The sequence below is a fragment of the Haliotis cracherodii genome, unplaced genomic scaffold, assembly GCF_022045235.1.
Source record: "Haliotis cracherodii isolate W230 unplaced genomic scaffold, xgHalCrac1.p SCAF_9, whole genome shotgun sequence".
Lineage (NCBI taxonomy): Eukaryota > Metazoa > Mollusca > Gastropoda > Lepetellida > Haliotidae > Haliotis > Haliotis cracherodii.
Window position 1 is genome coordinate 38901736 of NW_027266343.1, and position 23736 is coordinate 38925471.

Consider the following 23736-nt stretch of genomic DNA (forward strand, 5'->3'; position numbering starts at 1 on the left):
TAAAAGTTTGTAAAACATACTCACTCACTTGATCAATGTTAATGCAGAGCTACAGATAAGCTGCGTATCTGCATAAAAATACGCATCAGAAATGCAGAAAAACGCAGTAAAGTAAAATCCAAGCGTATCAAATACGCAACGAACATTACAGATACGCTACAAAAATAAAACTTGTGAGTATCATCAAAATATTGTGAAGTAACTCTGCGTGTTCGATTAGCAAATCAGCAACTTATTTTGAAATTATAAACGGACATTCCGTCAACCTTGCCAAACTCCACGATGACAGTTACATCATGATCATTTGCCTTCACACTTTCTTGTGGAAGTATTGTGGTATTTTTGAGTCCTATAAAGCTCTCGAACCCACACGACACCAGTTTGCAGGAACTAGATGAATAGTGGTTTTTTTTAATATTTAACTTAAATACCCACGTGTAAAAATTAGTGGGTAACAGAAATTTGAATACGCAGATAGAATTACTGACACCCAATGATTTTAAAATGCATGGGTAAAATACCCACAACACCAAAAGCTTATCTGGAGCTCTGTTAATGTGTATGTCTAGATATTTGTTTCACATTTTCCCAGTTGTTTGAAACAACCAATTAACACATCACTTATTTGTCACTGTATCAACACTGGTAGTTCATCATAATGTTTATTCCAGTACATCAGTTGGTATAATCCCATCTCGGGACAGGGTGAATGTGTTTTACAGCACCAGGTGTTCTAAGTAAGCATGTTTAGAGCCTACCATATGTTTGCTGCAAGAACACCTTGTGTGGTGTCACTGTAATTTCTTATTTAAACAACATCTGCTACTGCTATAACTGTTGTTTTGTGTTATTGGATGTTAATCCCGCTACGTCAGCCCTGACCCTTGGCTGTGAACAATTTGACAATTGTTGTGAGCACAATCAAATCTCATGAAATCAACAATAAAGCTTAAAGCCTTGACTTTCTCTGTTGGTGAAATGGATTTTCATTTCTTTGGATATATGAAGCTCATTGTGATGTAGAATTTCTTGAATTCTTTAGGTGCAAGTGTACTTATGTTAGCCATGTCCTATTGCCATGTTCAGCAACACTGGGTTGGAGCTTATTGACAGATGGTATGAATTTGATGCTCAAGAAATAAAATAATGGTTTTCAAGCTTTGGCTTTTCATATGCTGGGATATGTTGACTTATGCTGGGATGTATTGACTTAGGCTAGGATGTATTGACTTATGGTGGGATATATTGACTTAGGCTGGGATGTATTGACTTATGGTGGGATATATTGACTTAGGCTGGGATGTATTGACTTAGGCTGGGACATTTTGACTGGGATATATTGACGTATGCTTGGATATATTGACTTAGCCTGGTATGTATTGACTGGGATATATTGATGTATGCTTAGATATATTGACGTATGCTTGGATATTTTGACTGAGGTTGGGATGTATTGACTGGGATATATTGACTTATGCTGGGATATTTTGACTTATGCTGGGATATATTGACTTATGCTGGGATGTATTGACTGAGGTTGGGATGTATTGACTGGGATATATTGACTTATGCTGGGATATATTGACTTATGCTGAGAAATGTTGATGTATGCTGGGATATATTGACTTATGCTGGGATATATTGACTTATGCTGGGATATATTGACTTATGCTGGGATGTATTGACGTATGCTTGGATATTTTGACTTATGCTGGGATGTATTGACTTATGCTTGGATATATTGACTTATGCTTGGATGTATTGACTTATGCTTGGATATATTGACTTATGCTTGGATATATTGACTTATGCTGGGATATATTGGCTTATGCTTTGATATATTGACTAAGGCTGGGATATATTGATTTAGGCTGGGATATATTGACTTAGGCTGGGATGTATTGACTTAGGCTGGGATATATTGACTTAGGCTGGGATATATTAACTTATGCTGGGATATTTTGACTTTGGCTGGGTTGTATTGACTGGGATATATTGACTTTTGCTTGGATATATTGACTTATGCTGGGATTTATTGACTTATGCTGGAATATATTGACTTATGCTGGGATATATTGACTTAGGCTGGGTTGTATTGACTGGGATATATTGATGTATGCTTGGATGTATTGACTTATGCTGGGATGTATTGACTTATGCTGGGATGTATTGACTTAGTCTTGGATATTATGAGGTGTATCATGAGGGGTACATGCGTCCGATGATAGGCCTTATACCACGAGTCCGATAGTGAATCAACAACAGAACCTCCTGAATATGATGTTGAAAGACGTGTTTGAGCTACTTGCCTAAAACAAATTTGTAAAGTATAACATATGGGTTTAGTTTAAGATATATGTCACTCGTTCATATAACTCATTTTTAATCCATATTTTTATACAGTAAACTACAGTTAAAACAAACTGAAAGGGACCGCTGATTTTAGTTTGTTATAACCATAGTTCGTTATAAATGTAGTTTGCTGTATTTTCATTGTAAACAAATATGCTGAATAGGAATCATAGAAAGGAAGGACATTTTGTGCAATGTCAAAAGAAGGTTACAATTATAAATCTACATCATCCTTTAAAGAATAACTGTACAGGATACGGGTAACCTGTAATCAGCCTTCAGTGGACATGTTGCAACAATAAATATGTCTGCTATGTACCCCCAGGACATGCCATGAAAACAGACTAAAAGGATTACCAGATTTGAGCCTTGATTTATTGTCATCTTTGTTTAATTATTTCTTCTGAAAGTGCCCTGATCTACCTGTGATGTACCTGTGATGTACCTGTGATGTACCTGTGATGTGCTGGCCCTGTGGTAAGCTCTTCACACCCCTCAGTGACTAAAACACCTGAGGCAGGGGAGCAGGATGATGGGAATAACACTGGCAGATAAATCAAGCTTCAAGCTTCAACAAAATAGTTTCCTGTTGTATTATGATGTGGATGTAATTATTGTGTTTGGAGTTTGTTTAACATCACTCACTACCCCCATGTCTCCTTGTTCCAAGGCCCCCACCGTGCCTCCTCTTCTCCTGCTGTCCTCCTCCCTTCCATATCTTCCTTCCTTCCATCTCTTCCTTCCTACCCTACTGCCTTCCTACCCTACTGCCTTCTTTCCTTCCATTTCATCCTTTCCCTCTCTCCTCTCTTATCCTCCCACATTCCTCTATCCTCCTTCCTTTCTTCCCTGCTTCCTTCCTTACTCCTACCTCTGAACCTCCTCTCTCTCACCAATCCTCCCTCCCTACTCCCTACTCCCTCCTCTCCAAATCCTTTCCCCTCCTTTTTACCTTCTTTCCTTCCAGTCCTGCCGCCCAACCCCTCTTCCTCTTCTCTCCCCTGTCCTCTCCCCATTCTTTTCCTTCCTTCTTACCTTCCTCCCTTCTCTGCCCCCCAACCCCTTCTTCCTCACCCTGTCCTCTCCCCATCCTTTCCCCTCCTTCTTACCTTCCTTCCTTCTCTGCCCCCAACCCCTTCTTCCTCACCCCCTGTCCTCTCCTTCTTCCTCACCCCCTGTCCTCTCCTTCTTCCTCACCCCCTGTCCTCTCCCCATCCTTTTCCCTCCTTCTTTCCTTCCTGTCCTGCCTCCCACACCTTCTTCCTCTTCTCTCCCCCGTCCTCTCCCCTCCCCCGTCCTCTCCCCATCCTTTTCCCTCCTTCTTTCCTTCCTGTCCTGCCTCCCACACCTTCTTCCTCACCCCGTCCTCTCCCCATTCTTTTCCCTCGTTCTTTCCATCCTGTCCTGCCTCCCAACCCCTCTTCCTCTTCTCTCCCCCGTCCTCTCCCCATCCTTTTCCCTCCTTCTTTCCTTCCTGTTCTGCCTCCCAACACCTTCTTCCTCACCCCCTGCCCTCTCCCAATTCTTTTCCCTCCTTCTTACCTCCCTTCCTTCTCTGCCCCCCAACCCCTTCTTCCTCACCCCGTCCTCTCCCCATTCTTTTCCCTCCTTCTTACCTTCCTTCCTTCTCTGCCCCCCAACTCCTCTCCCCCAAATCCTCTCCCCCCATCCTCTCCCCATCCTTTTCCCTCCTTCCATCCTCCCCTCCCCTTATCTCTCTCACTTTTGTATTTCCAGTCCTAGCCCTATTATACTCTATAAGCATGTTAAGGAAATTTTTCATCTTAATAAAATATTAACAATTATGTTTTGGAGTAAATAACTTACATGTACACAAAAAAAGCCATGAAGTTATCGAGACACAATGACTAGAATAACATGTTTTCTCCCTTCAGTAAAACCATGGAGCAAGGCTAGCAAAGCAGTAAAGCTACAGATTGTTTGCTTGAGATGCTAATTGGCTTCATCTGGTGTGAAGCATCATTGGAGTTTATTGCTGCCATTAGTGGCCCTGTGATAATGATCTGCTATATGGACATGGCAGTTTGCATGTAATTGACATATACGTTTTATTAGTTTATTGGCAGGGCTGACAACAGCACCTCTGCTTCCCTAACACAGGGACATGTCAACCATCATAGTTGTCAGGCTTATTGCCAGGGATGAACAGGATTAGAAAACAAGGGGGTCCAGGGGTCCTTAGCGTTTTCTGCTATAGTTTTGTAATCCAGGGACCTCCCAATCCTAATAATAGTATACGTAAAATTAATAGGCTATGGCTAGAACCCATACACTTTCATGCTTAAACACTGCAATAGGAATTTAGAGGAAACTTTTCAGACAGTCTGCTGTATGTGACTTCATGTGAATGGGATTTTATTGAGAAAAATAAATTGTCCCAGAAAGTGCTAGGAAGCTTAATTATGCTTCAGGCTCTTTGGAAAAAAAGAAATTGTCAGCCACAAAAAATACATTGTTGCAAGATATTTATAAAAAAATATAGAGTTTAGGTAAAAAAAATCACTTTTGCAGCTGTCCTGCACATTCTTCCTTCAGAAATATGTTGCTAAGATACATCTCTTTATTCACGTCAGTGTATTGTCTGCCCAAAAATACATAACAAGGTTTGACATCTCAAAAAGTCTTTCGATTATCGCGGCTTAAGCACTTGTTTTTTGTTCATGACGTGTGTAAATTTCAACAGTAGCCTTCGACGGAGGAGTAATCAGCCTCATCACCTTGAGTATTACACGTTCTGCTATAACCAGTCTTAAACTGGGCGCCTGTCTGCACTGCAGGAGCCTCCTGTCAGGGTGCCCCCAACTGGCCTCATCACACCTGACCAGTAATTGCTATCTGTCAATCACCACTCATCACACCTGTCAAACAGTAGCAGTGTGTCTGTTTCACCTGGGCTTATGGGGAGGTGTCTTTTCTATTATTGGTATGCACTGCTCAATATGATATCGTTTAGTACAGTGTTGGAACCGTCAACTTATCAGTCATTGTGTGTCGTCCTCATGAGGAAGGATGATTGTCTGGAACTCGAACATGGCATTTTATTCAACCAGGGGATTTAATTTTTTTGACAAGAATTGTCTCATGTCACAGATGGGAATTAATTGTGATGAAAAACCTTGTCTCTTATCTGGCATGCATTCATACTTATTGTTTTCAAGACATGAATAGACCCGTGAGGATCTGGGTAGAGAACAGGTCTTCAGCAACCCATACTTGCCGTAAAAGGCGACTTTTCTTGTCGTAAGAGGCGACTGGCGGGATCGGGTGGTTAGGCTCGCTGACTTGGTTGATGCATGTCATCTTATCTCAATTGCTTGGATCGATACTCATGATGTCAATCATTGGATTGTCTGGTTAAGATTCGATTATTTACAGGCTGCCATCATATAGCTGGAATATTGCTGAGTGTGGTGTTAAACAACAAACAAACAAACATAAATGCCTCTGTGGTCTAGTGGATGTAGTGTCTGCCTGGAGAGCGGAAGGTTGGGGGTTAAATACCAAAAGACATTCAAAGATGGTACTTGTTGTTACCCTGCCTGGTTTTCGGCACTAATGGGATAAAACATGGATTGGTCAGCTCAGTCAGTTTACTATGTCTGAGTGGGGTATCCATTTAAACTGTGGTGTTATATCTCAGTGGACTCGCACTGTAAAACCGGTATTAGTCTGGACTTGAACAAGCAGCCATACACATACACACCCACACACACAGATGAATAGCATAAAAATGTGCTAGAACCTCACTTTTCGATGAATACGTTTTTCTTGATATTTGTAGCATTTGTAATAATTTTTTGCTACTATGGATAGAAAAATTTATATGAACAAGGATATATTTTTTTGCTACTCTGGATAAGGTTTATTTATTTGTGTAGAACTCCTGACAGCTTGCTGAGCCAAAAGTTCAAATGAGTGTTATAGTATTTGACATTTTTTATATGTATTTGTACACAAACATTTCAGAATTAATTGAAAAGTAGTGATTTATTTGCATATTTTACGCCAATATGAGTCCTATCTTGACCTGTATTTGATCTGCCTGCCTGATCAAGTTACATTTTCAACATCTCTGAAACCACAAGGCAATATAAGGAGAAACCGGAGATCATATATGGTATGGCCTTTCTTTTATGGGTTGGAAAACAATATTTTTTATTCTTTAGTTTCCTCAATCATGTTACCACCTCCATGGTCTAGTGGTAGACCATCTGCCCGGAGAGCGGAAGGCCTGGGGTATGATAGCCGGCTGCATCATACCAAAATATGTTAAAAAGGTGGTACTTGTTGTTATCCTGCTGGCACTCAGCATTCAGGGGCTAAAACAAGGATTCTTTGACTCAGAGTTGGTATGCTGTGGGGTATTCATGTTAATCTGTGGCATTGTATCTCAGTGGGCTGGCAATATAAAATAAGCATTTGTCCATACTAACACACACACACAAACCACACACACACACACACACACACACACACACATGCACGTTGCTATATAAGTGCAATAATCTTGTACGTGACGTTAAACCCCATTTCACCTAACCTTGATTCGGGTTGTTGCTGATAAAATATTTTGTTTATATTTTTTTTCCATTTGCTTAGTAATTGGGGTCAGCGGATCTGTAAACCAACTAAAAAACCAAAACAACCCTAAATGGTGTCTGCTGAAACTTTGTATTGATGAGGGATGTTATGCTGTCTCATGACATGCTCACATAAATCGGATCCAATTTTTAGACAGGCCCCCTGGGACAGTGGTGTATTATGACTATGCAGATATTGTTGCTACAAAAGCCCTGCTGTCTGTCTTCCTCCAGTGTTCAATGATGATCGAGATGTTGACAGCAGGATGCTGCCATTGATGTCAGTATGGGAATAAGGCCAATATTCTGATTTCCTTATATCCCTAGGTGTAGGGAGGGTATTGTGTTCACTGTGTTGGCCTCAGTGGGTAGACTCTCATTGTCATCACCATTTGTGTCTTAACACAATGAGAATCGGGCTTACAGGAAGTTGAAGTGACATATGACAAAAATATGATAAACAGCAATATTGACATGAGTCTGTGGCTGATACGGGTGACTTTATTTAATTAAGTAATATTTTTCAAAGTTGTTCACATTTGAGTTTTTTTTTGTTTTTTTTGGGGGGGGGGGGGTGGTTTAACTTGCCAATAAACACAAGATTTTGATCAAATAAATATGAAAATTGTTGATAAGAAACAGATTCTATGTAGAGTTGGGTTCAGCTGATCAAAGTAACAATAGATATCTTTATTTTCTGAAGGGACAAGCAATAAATATGAATTATCAAGATGAGTCTTCTGTGTACAGCTGATGTTCAGTGAGACAGGTGACTTATTGGCAAAGTATTGCTGGTAAATACAGTACAAGGTGAAATGACAAGGATATTTTATTCTAGTAGGTTTTCGTTCTTGATTGTGTAATATTGTTTTCATATTGCTCATATTTCTACATCACTCAGGCATGCTCAAAGCTCAATTATTACCCCAGTCACTGGATTAGTATGCACTCAAGAAACATTCCCAGCTCCCTGGGGAGTATACAACCCAAGCTGCCTGTAAGGCGCTAGAAGGTTACCAACCACATTGCTATCTCATCCTACTGGGTACCCATTCACTGCTGGGTGAACAAAGGCACATTTCAAACAAAGTCAATTGCCCAAGGAGACGTCACATGTGTTCTTCAGAGTGGGGCAGGACCAAAGCCCTAGAAACTCTCAGGAGCCAAGCTGACAGAACGCGGCCACCCATTCAAGGATTGTCCGTGACTGATGTTGCTTAACTTCACCTGATTTGTGACCTGTGTGCTGTGCACAGGACCACGTGCCACCACGTTTTGAGTGATACGAGTTGAGTGAGAGAATGAGGAGTGAGCCAGCAGGGCTTTTGGCATTAATACATAGAGATTAATCAGATTATTACACGAGCATGTGTGTCATACTGGTTTTACGAAATGAGTGTCAGAATTATTGTATTTCCCATAAATCAGTATCACACACATGTGAGTGAAATAATTTCTTTTTATTGTATATAGTTATACCAAGGTTCTTCATAAAGATATATATACTGAACAAAAAAGGTTAAGGATAATAAATATTTGGGGGGATATTTTTATTGAATTGTGTGCTCAGCCTTCACTACAGAAAAATATCCCAAACAATATTCATGATCCCTGACTTATTTTGTCCAATATACATTCCCTTTGTGTACGCATCCTCTGTTACCTCGACTTAAAAACACAATAAACCCACACGAGACAAACAAGGAACAAATGCGTGACCGTATCAGGAATATATGTGTCACACCTCACTGATGTATATTAGATAGCTGCTCATTACGGCCAAACAAAGCTTTGAAAAATGAACCCGCAAGCACATATGGGTGTTCGGTTTCAGTTCTGTATGCCAGGTGATTTCCCTGTCATATCGTCCATTGTCTGCCTCTGTAGCCCTGGCTTACAGAGACAAACTGTCCTCCTCTGGCTGCTTGGTGAATGGGTGAAAAATTGTTTCCATCACGCTAAATCCTTGTCCTACCCTCGGTCTGCCCACAGATTGAATCTTATCACAAAGACATCTCGTCTTGGTCAAAGATAATTATAACATTCAAGTAGAAATTTGAACATTGATTTAAGTACCAATTCAGTCTCAAATGGCTACGTCTGATAACTTGATCCAAAATAGATTTTGATGTACTGGTACTACTCTAAGAGAGGTTTCGATTGATGGAAATGTTTGAAGGATGACGTTTTGATGTTGAAAAATCTCAACCAGCAACTTCATTGATTGTTTTCAAACCATTTTTAAATCCACATGGACTGTTTCCAGTATCATTGACAGTAGTGACATGTTTCTGGAGTAAGAAATCATGGTACAAAGAAAGGTCCCTTAGTATATATTTATTTAGATATGTCCAACAGGAATCTGCTGGGTTGTTTCTGGACTTTCTGAAGTTCTTCTGATATTTTGGTGATGTTATTATGTTCAACAAGTTTGTTTGTTTGTTGTTTAACGCTGCAGTCAGCAATATACCAGCTATATGATGACGGTCTGTATATAATTAAGTCTGGACCAGACAATCCATGGATGACATCAAGAGCATCAATCTACGCGATTGGGATACGATGACATGCATCAACCAAGTCAGTGAGTCTGACCATCCGATCCCGTTAGTCGCCTCTTACGACAAGCAAAGTCGCCTCTTGAGACACGCATGGGTTGCTGTTGACCTATTCAGGGGTCTGTTTTTCTTGGCCAAAGTATTGAAATCACTTCTTTTATCCGATGCTTGAAATATAACAAATATATTACCAAATTGTTCCGGCGTTGGGGTAGCCTAATGGTTAATGGGTTTGCTCGTCACGCTGAAGGCCAGGTTTCGATTCCCAACATGGGTGAAGTCAGTTTCTTGTGTCCCCCGCGGTGATATTGCTGGAATATTGCTAAAAGCGGTGTAAAACCATACTCATTCACTACAACATGGTTTAGTAAAAGTACTAGTCTTTACATACTCAAGTCAAAATAGGTCCCAAGCCATGATCTGTATTCTTCTACAGTATATGGTCTCGGTTATGGGTTTATGGTCTCTGTATTTGTGTGTATATGGTCTGTTCTTGTTAGCATATGGTCTGTTGTCTGTTATGTCTGTAATGATCCCTGTTGTCAGCATATGGCCTCTGCTCTTGTCTGTGTGTCATGTCTGTTCTTGCAAGCATGTCATCTCTGTTATCAGTTTATGGTCTGTTCTTGACTGTATAGAGGTGGTCCGGTAGCCTAGTGGTTAAAGTGTTCGCTCATCACGCCGAAGACCTGGGTTCGATTCCCGACTTGGATACAATATGTGAAGCCCATTTTGTTAATGCCAGTCCAATAACCAAAACCAACTGCTGTAGACACTTTGCTTCTTTTATTCTTCCTCAGCCTTAAACCACTCACTCAAAAACAACCTGTCACGCTGGCCGGCAACTGCTCACTCCCTTTTATCACAACACGAAATTTTCCCAGCAGCCCCACTTCCGACATGGGCAGTGGGACTAGCTTAGCAGACGATATATCAACATATTTCTGGTGTCCCCCGCCTTGATATTGCTGGAATATTGCAGCCAACAATCATACTCACTCACTCACTCACTATGGTCTCTGTTCTTGTCAGCTTGTGGTCCCTGAAGGTGAAAGAGATGTGGTAGACAGTGTTCCCGCTGCCTTTTTTACTCTAAAAATTGCCAGTCCCAACTTTCAAAAAATAAATAAAAATGTATGAAAACTATTGGGTTTTAATTCTTCCAATATCATGTTCAGTGCAAAGATGTCATCTCTGGTTGGTTGGTTGGTTGGTTAACACCGCACTCAGCAATATTCCAGCTATATGATGGCGGTCTGTAAATTATCGAGTCTGGACCAGACAATCCAGTGATTAATATCATGATCATCGATCCACGCAATTGGGATCGATGACATGCATCAACCAAGTCAGCGAGCCTGACCACTGATCCCATAGCTTCCTTTTACGACAAGCATAGTCACCTTTTACAGCAAGCATGGGTTGCTGAAGACCTATTCTACCCTGGATCTTCACGGATGTGGTTGCAGAAGACCCATGATCTTCTCATCTCATTGTTAGATCTATACGTCATTCACACAAACTTCAGTCATAATTTTCTCTTTTGTTTTTAAATATTTTGAGAGAAAGTAGCTACAAATGGATATTTAACCGAGAAATAGACATGGGGAAACCCTGATGGTAACAGACAAGCTGATTTTGTTCGAAAAATGTACTTATATAAATATCACCAATGTGCAACAACAAAGATTTAGAAGGTACTTTATTTGCTGGTCCACAGGGACTGGCAGTCACATGAATTACCGGTCCAAGCCTAATTTTACCGGTAAAAAACTGGTAATTACTGGTAAACAGGAACACTGGTAGAGGAGTATCTAAGAAAGATGGTGAGGACAGGAGAGGGGATAGGATAGGAATAATCCTACACTTAATGTGGCTGTCAGTAATGTAATTGATGGTTGTTGATGGCATTGATGTAACAGAAAGTAACAGCAAGTGTGTTGGGAGTCCCTAGTAGACAGGTAAACTATAGACCTGGAGTCCCCTGTGAGATTGTGAAGGCAGCAGGTGCCCCCCAGAGACCAGGGTTAGGGAGGAAGTCTTCATTATGGGGTGGTGTGAGCTATGGTCAGGTGGCCCAGGGGAGGGACAATCACTGCTTCTCCAAGGTGTCAGGGGTGGCAGCTTGGAAACACCCAGAAAACTCAGTGTGGATGATGGTGGAAAATTGGGACTGATTTTGAAATTGGAAAAGAAATTGTAGGTCAGAAATAGTTTCCTTCACGATAATGTAATTGATGGTTGTTGATGGCATTGATGTAACAGAAAGTAACAGCAAGTGTGTTGGGAGTCCCTAGTAGACAGGTAAACTATAGACCTGGAGTCCCCTGTGAGATTGTGAAGGCAGCAGGTGCCCCCCAGAGACCAGGGTTAGGGAGGAAGTCTTCATTATGGGGTGGTGTGAGCTATGGTCAGGTGGCCCAGGGGAGGGACAATCACTGCTTCTCCAAGGTGTCAGGGGTGGCAGCTTGGAAACACCCAGAAAACTCAGTGTGGATGATGGTGGAAAATTGGGACTGATTTTGAAATTGGAAAAGAAATTGTAGGTCAGAAATAGTTTCCTTCACGATTATGTGTAGAAACAGCCTAAAATATAAATTTATCCAGGTCAAGTTCCAGCAAGTCACAGCCCAAGAATTCACTCTCACACCAATATCACTTTTTGCCATTATTGTCAATATTTGTTAGCACCAAAATATCCCAAACACTGTTTCTATAAAAAAACATATACTGACACACTTTGAAAACACATGTTCAATTTTATGTAACATTTAGCAAAATGGCCACGAAAATGAATTTAGTTGTTCTGGGTATTTAGGCATGAGACAATTAAACACAACACTGATGTCATACAGGTTCAACACTTTTCTGATTTCAATTTCAAGTTGATCATGCGTTTTTATTGTGTTTAAGTCTATGTAAAGGTTTCAATAAATGAAATCTAATAAGCAATAGCCTTGCAAGACCATGTTGTCTCCAGCCTAGAGTTAGTGAAAAATATGCTACACACTTTTGTGAAAAAAATTAATCCAAATATTTGCAGGCCTCGATTTAAAGAACTTGATTTAACTTACACCAGGTGCATGGTGACAAAAAACAAGTTGCACCAAACAAAACCAGGCTGCTCCCTGGTCCCATAAATTTATAAAAGTTAAAACCTATATCGTCTGCTGTCAGTGTCACCTAAAACCTATATCGTCTGCTGTCAGTGTCAACTAAAACCTATATATCGTCTGCTGTCAGTGTCACCTAAAACCTATATCGTCTGCTGTCAGTGTCACCTAAAACCTATATCGTCTGCTGTCAGTGTCACCTAAAACCTATATCGTCTGCTGTCAGTGTCACCTAAAACCTATATCGTCTGCTGTCAGTGTCACCTAAAACCTATATCGTCTGCTGTCAGTGTCACCTAAATTAAGGATGCAGTGTTATAATGTAATAGCAACATGTGCACATAATTTTGAAGTCCCCCCAGATTGATGATGTCAAGCCCATGAAATTATACGAAAAACAGTGATTAGTGTTGTAAGGTATAAAATTCACTTTAGATACTGATTGTGTTCATAGACAAGTAAGCAGCGAGGGTTAGTCGGACACAAATTTGTTTTTTTTGTACATGCACTGGATGCATGTGGACATAAATATTAGGATGCATTTTTCAATGATACATAAACTATGTTTATAACGAACGCGCTTATAACGAACTGACGGATATAACAAATTTATTTTTTGGTCCCGGCCATTTGCTGTATATATGCTGTACATATGCTGATAACTACGGTTATAAAGAACTAAAATAAGTACTGTATTCGATGTAATAAGAGCCCAGGGCGCTCTCAAAATTAGAAATAGAATAAAATAAAATAGAATATTATTTTGGGTTGAAAGATTGTAAATTTCGTGGTTTATACTGACAGCCTGAAATGTTTATATACGACAGAAATATTTTTCCAGGATTTAATTGCCCATAATTAAGGGTGCATATAACATACGAGTGCGTATTATACACAAATAAATAAGTCTTATGTACGTAAACCACTTGGAAGGGGTGCTAATTGAGATTGTTCACTAGCCAATATATTGGCAAATATCGCTGTGGGCGCTTATTAGAGCAGGGCGCTTATTACGTTGAATACGGTAATCCCTTTAGGGTCGTCATAAACGTAGTTGACTGGAGCAGCACTGGTGCATGTTTTGTATGACTAAATCGAGCCCTGGTTTGTGTATGTTCTATAAAAACACTCACATTAAATTAATGAAGGATACATGAGGATGTGAAGAGATGTTTAAAGTTACACATAATAAATATTTATCTTCATGATTGTCAAGTACAGAATAAAAGAACGATTCGGAACAAAATGCAAGAACCGAAATGAGCTCAGCAACATGAATCTTTGACAGGTACACGTTGACAGCCATTGATTCCCGTGTTGTAGATGGAGGTGACCGCTGATTATATGTGACACTTGACTGGTAGATTACCCTCCAATACATTGTACAATTAATCATTAATTAATCCAAACTTCCCAGGTATAGAGTCGCACAAAGAAGTGGCCAAATCTCATTAGGACCCAAATGGTGAGGATCAGTTTTATTGCTGCATTTGTAAACAGAAGAAATGGGCCAGTAGTTCAATAAATCTCACCTCATGGATTGTTAATCTTTCCCTCTATGTAATTGTCAGGGGAAAATGTAAAGTGGTTTTTGGTGACCCCTGTGTAACTGACCATTACCATGCTCCGTGACTCGGCTGTGGGGGGTCAGAAAGGTCCAGCCCCAACCCCCACGGGGCCATTGTGGTCAATGCTGTCACCCAGGGGCTGTGTCGGTGGTTGTTACAGTCTGTATCATATATATATCAACTTGTGTCCGACAGGCAGGCAGTTATGGTTGATCTGTATTGTGAGTTTGGATTTTATTCCCGTCTCCAGTAAGCGTCCCCTGAACCAACTTCTAGACAAGTCTGTAATTAATCTCTATGAGCACCTCCTACCATCACATCCTTTTTTGCTTGTATGTGCTAAAGACTTCTTACGGGGTAGATTTAACAACAAATTTGTATGTAGCCAGCAGGGCTTGCTCCTGTTAGAAGTTACTGGCCCTCTCCGAAGTAACTGTCCTTACAACTAAATGGTGGAGTCTGCGAAGTGGCTGAACCTGTTGTCACGTAGCCACCTAGTGGGGCTCTGAAAATTTTAGAACTCCTCACCTCTGAAACACCTTTTCCTGCTCTCTGAAATTAAATCTTGGCTTTCATTTGCCTCATTTTGTGGTGATTTTTGAGCAAATAAAGATGTTGTTCACAACATTACAGAATGGCGCCCGGCGTCATGGTTCACATGGTTCACGAGTAGTGTGCAATTAAAAAAATTAAATATACATGGAGAAGGGGTGAAATTTTGACTAGCCAGACAGGCCATCTACTGAAGATTGAATTCAGCAAGCCCTTTGTAATTTTAACTGGCCACAGGCCAATGGGCCAGCAGCTAAATTGACCCCCATCTTAAAGAAACAGTAGCATGAAAGGGGTATATAGTTGACCTGGAACTGTCATCGAAAATGTTTTAGTTTCATCAATGTTAGTGCTGAGTTTGTTCAATACCGCTTGATCTCGGAAAACATATTTAGGTCGTTGTGTATGGTTTAATAAGCACCTCCCTCTGTCAATTTTCTAAGCACTTTGGGAGCTTATAACTGCAAATGGATTATTTTGAATACTGTATGTATTCAGGGGTTTGAGGGATGGTGGGTTGTTATTAGCTTGATCTTACATATTTTTCGCTTTTAGGGTTTAGATTTTTTATATTTTGTTCTCAGAGCCGACGAAGGGGGATTGGTGGTCAGTCTGACTGATTGTCTGTCATTGTACCCCTGATGGCATTAATATTTAAGAATAAACGTACAAAACTGTGTGAAAGCTGTGTAAATCCATAGATTTACGCAAAGTGTGCACACCATTTGTCATGTTTATAACTCCATAAATGCAAAATTGTATTGAAATCAAATCTTATGAATAAATATGTCAACAATAATAACTTCACAGACTGCTAATTTAATCATCAACATACAAAAAACTGTAGACAACAATGCAAAATCAGTGACATCGTTCAGTGCAATAATGCAACACAGTCCCCAACCATTTTATTGTCAGCCAATCAGGAAACAGTAATTCCCCAGTGGGTGTAGCATGATTTGTTTCGGTTTATGGAAACATAAACACAAAAATATTTTCTTGGCTAGCCAGTCAAATGCCACTGCAATATATATTTATTTAATCGTGCTGTCATTCTCTGTTTTGCCCTATCCAGCCTATTTACAGAGACCTTTTTTAAGCTTAAATATTGATGACTGACAAAAGCAAAGAAAGACACATACACGCGATAATGTCAGGTTGACATCGAGGAATTCAGTTAAAAGGTATTCGGTTAACTTTGGCATTTAGAATTTGTGATGACCAGCTCCTTTGCTAAACCAACAAGCAAATCTACCGAGATCTAGCTGGCATTGCAAATATGTCTTGCGTGTGTTCAGTTGACCTGGACTGTGTGCTGTTAGTCCATGTGCTGACAAAATACAGACACTGTTTGTTTTTCGTACAGCCTGACACTTAGACTATATTTGTCACACGTGTATTGTGTGTTTACTCATATCACAAGACTTGAAAAGATGGTTCTTGTTGTTTCCCTGCCTGGTGCTTGGCATTAAAGGACAAATCAAGGACTGGTCGGTTTGGGGTCAGTTTTCTGTGTCTGAGTGGGGTATTCATGTCAAACTGTGCATGGTATCAAAGTGGGCTGGCTCTAGAAAACTGCAGTGTTCCCGTTTACTGGTAAATACCCTGTTTTTACGGGTAAAATTAGGCTTGGACCGGTAATTCATGTGCCTGCCAGTCCTTGTGGACCGGCAAATAAAGTACCTTCTAAATCTTTGTTGTTGAACAAAACATTGGCGATATTCATATAAGTATATTTTTCGAACAAAGTCAGCTTGTCAGTTGCCATCTGGGTTTCCCCTTGTCTATTTTTGGTGCTATTAAATAAGATTTGCTTCAAGGTTGAAGATATATTTGCAGCGATTTAGTCTTGAAATATTTTTAAAAAAAAGAGAGTTGAAAGAATTAAAACACATAATTTTCATACGTTTTTTCATTTGTTAAAAGTTGGGACTGACAAAAATTAGGGGGAACTGGTAATTTTTATAGTTTCCAGTCCTACTGGACTGGCAGTTTTAAAAGCCATCAGGAACACTGAAACTGTCATTAATCGGGTCCAGTACAATCAGACAGACAGACACTTCATGTTGACCCTTTGACTTAAATAATCAACACACTAAACAATGCTTCAACAATTTGATGACAACAGACATGTTGTTTCACAAATTGTTTTGTTTTCTGAACCCCCCTTCCCCAGCAACCCATTTTTCTCATTTTGCATGTATATTTTCAATTGGTTTCACACTGGTACCAGTCAACAATTCGGCTTCATCAGATGGAAGCCCATTTTTCAGTCTGAGAAAGCTGAAAAACACCATGAATATTTTACATTGTTCGAAGGAGGAGACTAAGCTTATAGTAAGAGGTGACTAACAGAATTGGCTGGTCAGGGTCACTGACTGGGTCGTTGCATGTCATCGTATCCCAATTGTGTGGATCATTGCTGATGATATCAATCACTGGATGGTGTGGTCCAGACTTGATTATTTACAGACTGCCGTCATATAGCTGGAATATTGCTGAGTGCGGCGTTAAACAACTACAAACAAACATGGGAAACAAAACATTGCCTAAATATTAGAAGAACTTCAGAAGGTCCAGACACAATCCAGCAGATTACTGTTGGACATATCTAAATATATATATTCCAAGGGACATTACTTTGTACCATCACAGGATATCAGTCACTGGATGGTCTGGTCCAGACTCGATTATTTACAGACCGCCGTCATATAGCTGGAATATTGCTGAGTGTGGCTTTAAACAACAAACAAACATAAAGGAGGTGTTTATATACACAGAGAAATTATTTTATGAGTGTTTGGCTTAGCATTGCAATTATTCAGAAAGATGAACATATACATTTGCAGTGCCTTAGACCACTGCACACACACGCACACGCACGCACGCGCACGCACGCACGCACACGCACACACACACACACACACACACACACACACACACATACTACCTCGAAATTATTCGTTCAATTATTTATTTATGATTTATTGTATTGAAGCTGCCAATATCAGTTGTCTATGAAGTAGTTGTGATGTTTTCCGTCCCTCCCCCCCCGGGATATCAGGTGGAGACCTCTCATATGAACTACACCCCTAGAGGGTGGTGGTTTAGGTGGGGATTAACACTTCAAAGAGGAACACATCAGTGTCTGCAAAGCACTTCTTACGAGACCTTTTCTTTTCAACATAGTAAACCTCTGGCATCTTTATGGAGAATCTTCAGGCCAGAGTACCGTTTCAGTTTTCAATGGATTAATGGCCATGATTTTCTCCACACAGTTGTGTTAAGTGGACCTCATATGGTTTAAATACCGGAATGATATTAAACTCGGGGCATGAAATGTTCATGGTCAGTGTGACCTATGTGTGACATGTCACATCCCTGCTGGACTTGTGTTCAGCCGCACTGCAGTAACAGTACAGGAAGATTTAACATGGCCTGTCATCCCTCCCACTCTCTCTCGTACAACCAGCTTCATCACTCTCTCTCCTCTACTTTCCATCTTTCCCTTCCTATTCACACTCTCACCCCACCCTCCACCCCACACTCCACCCCACACCCCACCCCACACTCAACCCCACACTCCACCCCACACTCCACCCCACACCCCACACTCCACCCCACACTCCACCCCACACTCCTTCCCACCCCACACTCCACACTCCACCCCACACTCCACCCCGCACTCCACCCCGCACCCCACACCCCACCCCACACTCCACCCCACACTCCACCCCACACTCCACCCTGCACTCCACCCCGCACTCCACCCCACACCCCACACCCCACCCCACACTCCACCCCACACCCCACCCCACACACACACTTGCATCCTCACCTTTGCTTGCAACTCTCTCATCTACACACCCCCCCTTATCTTCTCACATATCTTCTCATCTTCACACACGCCCCCTTATCTTCTCACACACCCACTCATCTTCACACATGCCCCCTTATGTCCACTCATACCTTCTCATCTTCACACACGCCCCCTTATCTTCTCATGCACCCTCTCATCTTCACACCCCTCTCCCCACCCACGTATTTCCCTTCATTTGATTTTAAACTCACAGTCATCACTCCTCTCGTTTCTCTTTCAGATCCCATAGCACTATTCTCGTAAACCTATCACCCCTATTTCGTTCACATTGCTTTCAGTTCTAGTCCAGCTTAATACATCTATAGGACAAGATATAATTTTTTGTCCAAATAGTCAATTGTTTTTGTTTTTCTGTGATATGTAACTGATACTTACAATCATCTACTATCTCTCGTACTATTATTATTGGTCTTTATAAACACCTGCTGGAATCGACTGGTTCTTGTCGCAAATAGCTGTAATATTGCTGATACTGCGTAAAACAGTATTTTTTCATTCACTATTCTAGCTCAGCTCTTGCTCCTGGAAATGATAGACTTAGGGTTTCTTTAGGCCACACTTTTTAAATTTTATGTTTCACACATTTATTCCAGCTTTTCCACACAAGGTCGGTCAAATTAAGAATATAAATAAATAGCTATTTATTTATTTATTTGTTTATTTATTATCTATCTATCTATCTATCTATCTATCTATCTATCTATCTATCTATCTATCTATCTATCTATCTATCTATCTATCTATCCATCCATCCATCCATCCATCCATCCATCCATCCATCCTGCCGTGGAGTTAAAACTGCAGCTGCATTCATTCATTCATTCATTCATTCATTCATTCATTCATTCATTCATCATTCTGATGTGGAGTTAAAACTGCAGCTGGCTTCTTGAGTCACTAGTGATGTAGACATGGAATTGATATTTGACATTTGTAATTGAGGTTCTATATTACTAGTAGGAGACATATGGAGAATCTCACCCAAGTGTCTTTTGATATCAAATATATCTACACGAGTCGATAAAAGTTTAAGACTCTGAGGCTTGCTGTCAGTTTTAAATGTTTATCTACGAGTGTTGATATATTTGATATCAAAAGACACAAGGGTGTATTCTATTTATCATCCAACATCATTCTTCCAACTTGTTCAGTTTGTAGACAGAAATAAGCAGTGTCTAAGTGTAAAACGTACTGCTAACAGCTTCAGTTAGTGATGTCATTTGATTGTGACGTCATGGTAACAATAACGTCACAATGATCTGCAAAGCATTGTGATGCAATTTCATTGCAGCTATATCTACAATGTAGATCTTGTTGATTTCATCCAAGCCATATCTCCTGTGGGAGCCAGTTTGGGATGATGAAATAAAAATATATATTCTTATGTAACTTATTTTTTCCCTGGCACCTTTTCAGTAGGGGCGGTGGGCCCATGAAACGAAAAAAATAAAACGTGTGGCCCTACTATTCTCGGGTTTAATTGTTGAATTATCTGTTTTACCTTATACACAACTTGATGTCAGGGTTCATATGTGAGTCAAACACGCACACACACAACTGATCTGCCTCCACACTGATATCCCCCCCCCCCCTCCCCTCCCCTTAGGGTGTTCCACGACAGGTACACCTACCTAAGGGCTGTAGTTTCCTGTCCGACCACCCTAAGGGCGAGTTCTAATGAGTGAGGTAACAATAGCATTGTTCTGCTGTGAGTATCAGTTGTATCATGCACCAATAGGATGTATAATATTATTTCTTGAACTGTCATTTTCTAAAGAACCCCCACTGTACTCTCTCATTTGCTAATTAGCAGGACTAAAATCTTTTTGTCAGTCAGATAACATTTTTGCAACAGCTTAAAGATTAAACAGATAGCTTTGTGATTTAGAAGATCTGGATTAACCTGTGTCTTTGAAGTTTGTTTAAGTGACCCCCCTACACTGAATTATTTCCAAATTGTGTTTCATTGGTGTGTGTGAGGCGTTATGTTAATTATTGAAGATTAATACTGGCCATAAAGTTTATGCGTTATCTCCCCTTGATTAAAGGGTAAGGTGTGTGGCTATTAGTGTATGTGTGTATAACGAAACCCAAGATTACAGGGCACTGCTTTTTTTTACCGATGTAGATATTTTTGATATCTTTGTTTCGTTGTAGGTAAACAACACAATATATGTAATTACAAGGAGCTAACTGTTTAATTGTTTACGTAGTAAGACTTTAAGCTGCGTTGTGTGAATTGAAAGATTATGAAAGAATAGATTTATCATAGACGTGTGATAGGATTGTGTTAGTAAGGGTGTTATCTATAATGGCAAGCTGTTCCAGGATCACATAATGTTAAACTAAGATGGAGGAGATATGTTTAATAACAGAGTTCATTATGGTTGCAGGGATTTATCTAGACCTGCTCAGAGGCTAATATCCGGCTCAAGTCTGTAGCAAAGGATAGCAAATATTCCCTTATTTGATTTTTATAATCTCCTAATTCCTCAGAATTTACGAAAATAAATTTGAACAATATCCCAATTCTTTCGCAATTCTCTTGCCAAGGGTTCTTTGTTTGGAATCCTAGATAATTCTGGTTTGTCCACAAACAAACAGGACCAGGGATGAAAGTTATTTAGGCCAATTTTTATCGCCCCGTTAAATGGGGGATAGAGCAATCAATATGTGTGTCCAACTGCCTGTCCTCTTTCCGTTTTCGGAACAGAACCGTTGAACATATTTTGTTGAAACCTGCTGTACAGATTTGTTTAGTAGTTAACTGGTGCATGTTGATGATGTGGGATTTTTATTTTTTAATTTGTTTTTATGTTTTATGACAACAAGTTGAACTTTAATGAAAATGAGTGTAGTGCTTGTTTCCTGAGCAGAACTACAATACTGTTGAAACATTTCTTGATGAAACTTGCTATGAAGATCAGGCAAGTGGTGAACTGGTGCCTTTTGATGATTATGATATTTCTGATCAGCATTATTTTTTTCTTCACTGAACCGAAGGTATCCAATGGCAATGTAGTGGAGTATAGGTAGCCAAATCCTATTTCCAAATTGCACCAGACCGGGGGATATGTCAGTTCCTGATGCCTCTTGTCTGCTGAATGAGACTTTTGAGAACAGACTTACATTCTTATTGCTGAAATATACCAAAAGTGGGGCATTAGTAGCCAAATTCCATTTCCGAATTGCAGCAGACCGGGAGATATGTCAGTTCCTGATAACTCTTGTTTGATCCCCTGACCAAAATATTACAAATTTGGAAATTAAAATGAAACAGACTTACATTCTTATTGCTGAAATAAACTTTACATTGCGCAACTTAAGATTTGAAGTAACATTTTGGCTTTCATTGTCAGATGTAGATGTATCTGTGATGCTTTCAGAAAGCTCAGAGTGGCCAGAGCAGCAGCGTCAGTAACGACTTCTTGGAACTCCTCCTGTTTGGGACACCCAGGTAGGGTCATCTTGCTCTCTTGTTTTAGAGTCCAGGGTCCCATTCAACCAAACTATCTCAGCGCTATGACGTGTGGGAGTTATGATCACCTTGGCACTTAGACTGCTTTGTGGTACAGGGTTGATGTACACAGGTCATGAATGTTTTGATTTGTTTCAAGATTCTATTTCATACGAAAAAAACAGTTACAAATTTGATTTGATTTAAAATCACGAGCTGATTAAAAGCCAATTTGATCATCTCTGGCTGCAATCTGTTAAGTGTGTAGAATGATTTTATTCAGGATATTATAAAAGCAAAACAATTCATAAACCGATCATTCCTCCTTATTCAAGTGGGGTGGTCGGGTAGCCTTGTGGTTAAAGCGATCACTCATCACGCCAAAGACCCAGGTTCGATTCTCGACATGGGTTTAATGTGTGAAGCCCATTTCTGGTGTCCCCCGCTGTGATATTGCTGGAATACTGCTAAAAGCGGAGTAAAATCAAACTCACTCACTCACACTCCTTATTCAAGTTAGATCCTTCACCAGTAACTTCTGCCACAGTAGTCCTGGCCAACATGGAGGTATTTTATGACTGCTTCACTCATTTAACTAATTCAATTTCCACCAAACCGTTCTTTGTTTCATGGCACCAAATAATGATACGTGTACAATAACAGTGATAAACACAACATTCACAAGGTTTTCAGATGCATTTGCTGCACAAATTCACACGTACACTGTTTTGAACTGTTATTGAAATCGCCCAAGTGATTTAGCCTGACATTTCCAGTACTGTAGCAATATGGTGACAGGATACTGCCAGGTGCTTGAGAGGAAGGCAGTTCCACCAGGTGGCTACAAGACCAGTGTACATTGTGGCCTTAAATATTTTTTCAGTGAGGAACTGGAACAGTTCTTGCAGCATGAACTCACAGAAAAGGTAGGCATGTAACAGAATTAGTTGTTAGTTAGTTGGTTTGTTGTTTAACGCCGCACTCAGCAATATTCCAGCTATATGACAGCGGTCTGTTAAATGATCGAGTCTGGACCAGACAATCCAGTGATTAATATCATGAGCATCGATCCACGCAATTGAGATCGATGACATGCATCAACCAAGTCAGCGAGCCTGACCACCCGATCCCATTAGTCGCCTTTTACGACAAGCATAGTCACCTTTTACGGCAAGCATGGGTTGCTGAAGACCTATTCTACCCCGGAATCTTCACGGGTCTGTAACAGAATTAACTGATAAAGATGACGTCTGTGTAGCTAGGTTTTATCTGTTTATTGGATAGAAAATATTATGTCCTGTACAAGATAATTGAGAATGTACTGCAATTTGCATGGGATACAAGAGGATTAATTTTATGAAAATATAAATCTCCATGTCAGAAATCCTGTATTTTGGCTGACATCACACTATAAAATCTTTAGTTTCACCAGAAGTCCGCTTCAATGTCAACTGTCGATAATAAGTTGTGCAAGTAATAGTATCTTGCTACCACACGGAACTCAAAGGCGTATGACTGGTTAAATCATTAAATCATATTCAGATGTAGCCTGCACTTTGATGTAAAATGTTAAAGATGTCCATTTACAATTTCATCAACTTTTACTTTAAGAAACCCCTGTGAAGATCCGGGTTAGAATTTGTCTTCAGCAAGCC

The 23736-nt window shown here is 40.2% G+C and overlaps 1 protein-coding gene across 1 annotated transcript in view; it reads left to right on the forward strand.

Moving 5' to 3' along the window:
* LOC139452022 (anaphase-promoting complex subunit 4-like) overlaps positions 1-23736 on the forward strand; it is a 171673-nt gene that overhangs the window by 30701 nt on the left and 117236 nt on the right. Inside the window, exons 11-12 of the mRNA XM_071233301.1 lie at positions 22011-22081; positions 22965-23007. Coding sequence (XP_071089402.1) covers positions 22011-22081; positions 22965-23007 — 114 coding nt within the window. The remainder of the gene's footprint in view (positions 1-22010; positions 22082-22964; positions 23008-23736) is intronic.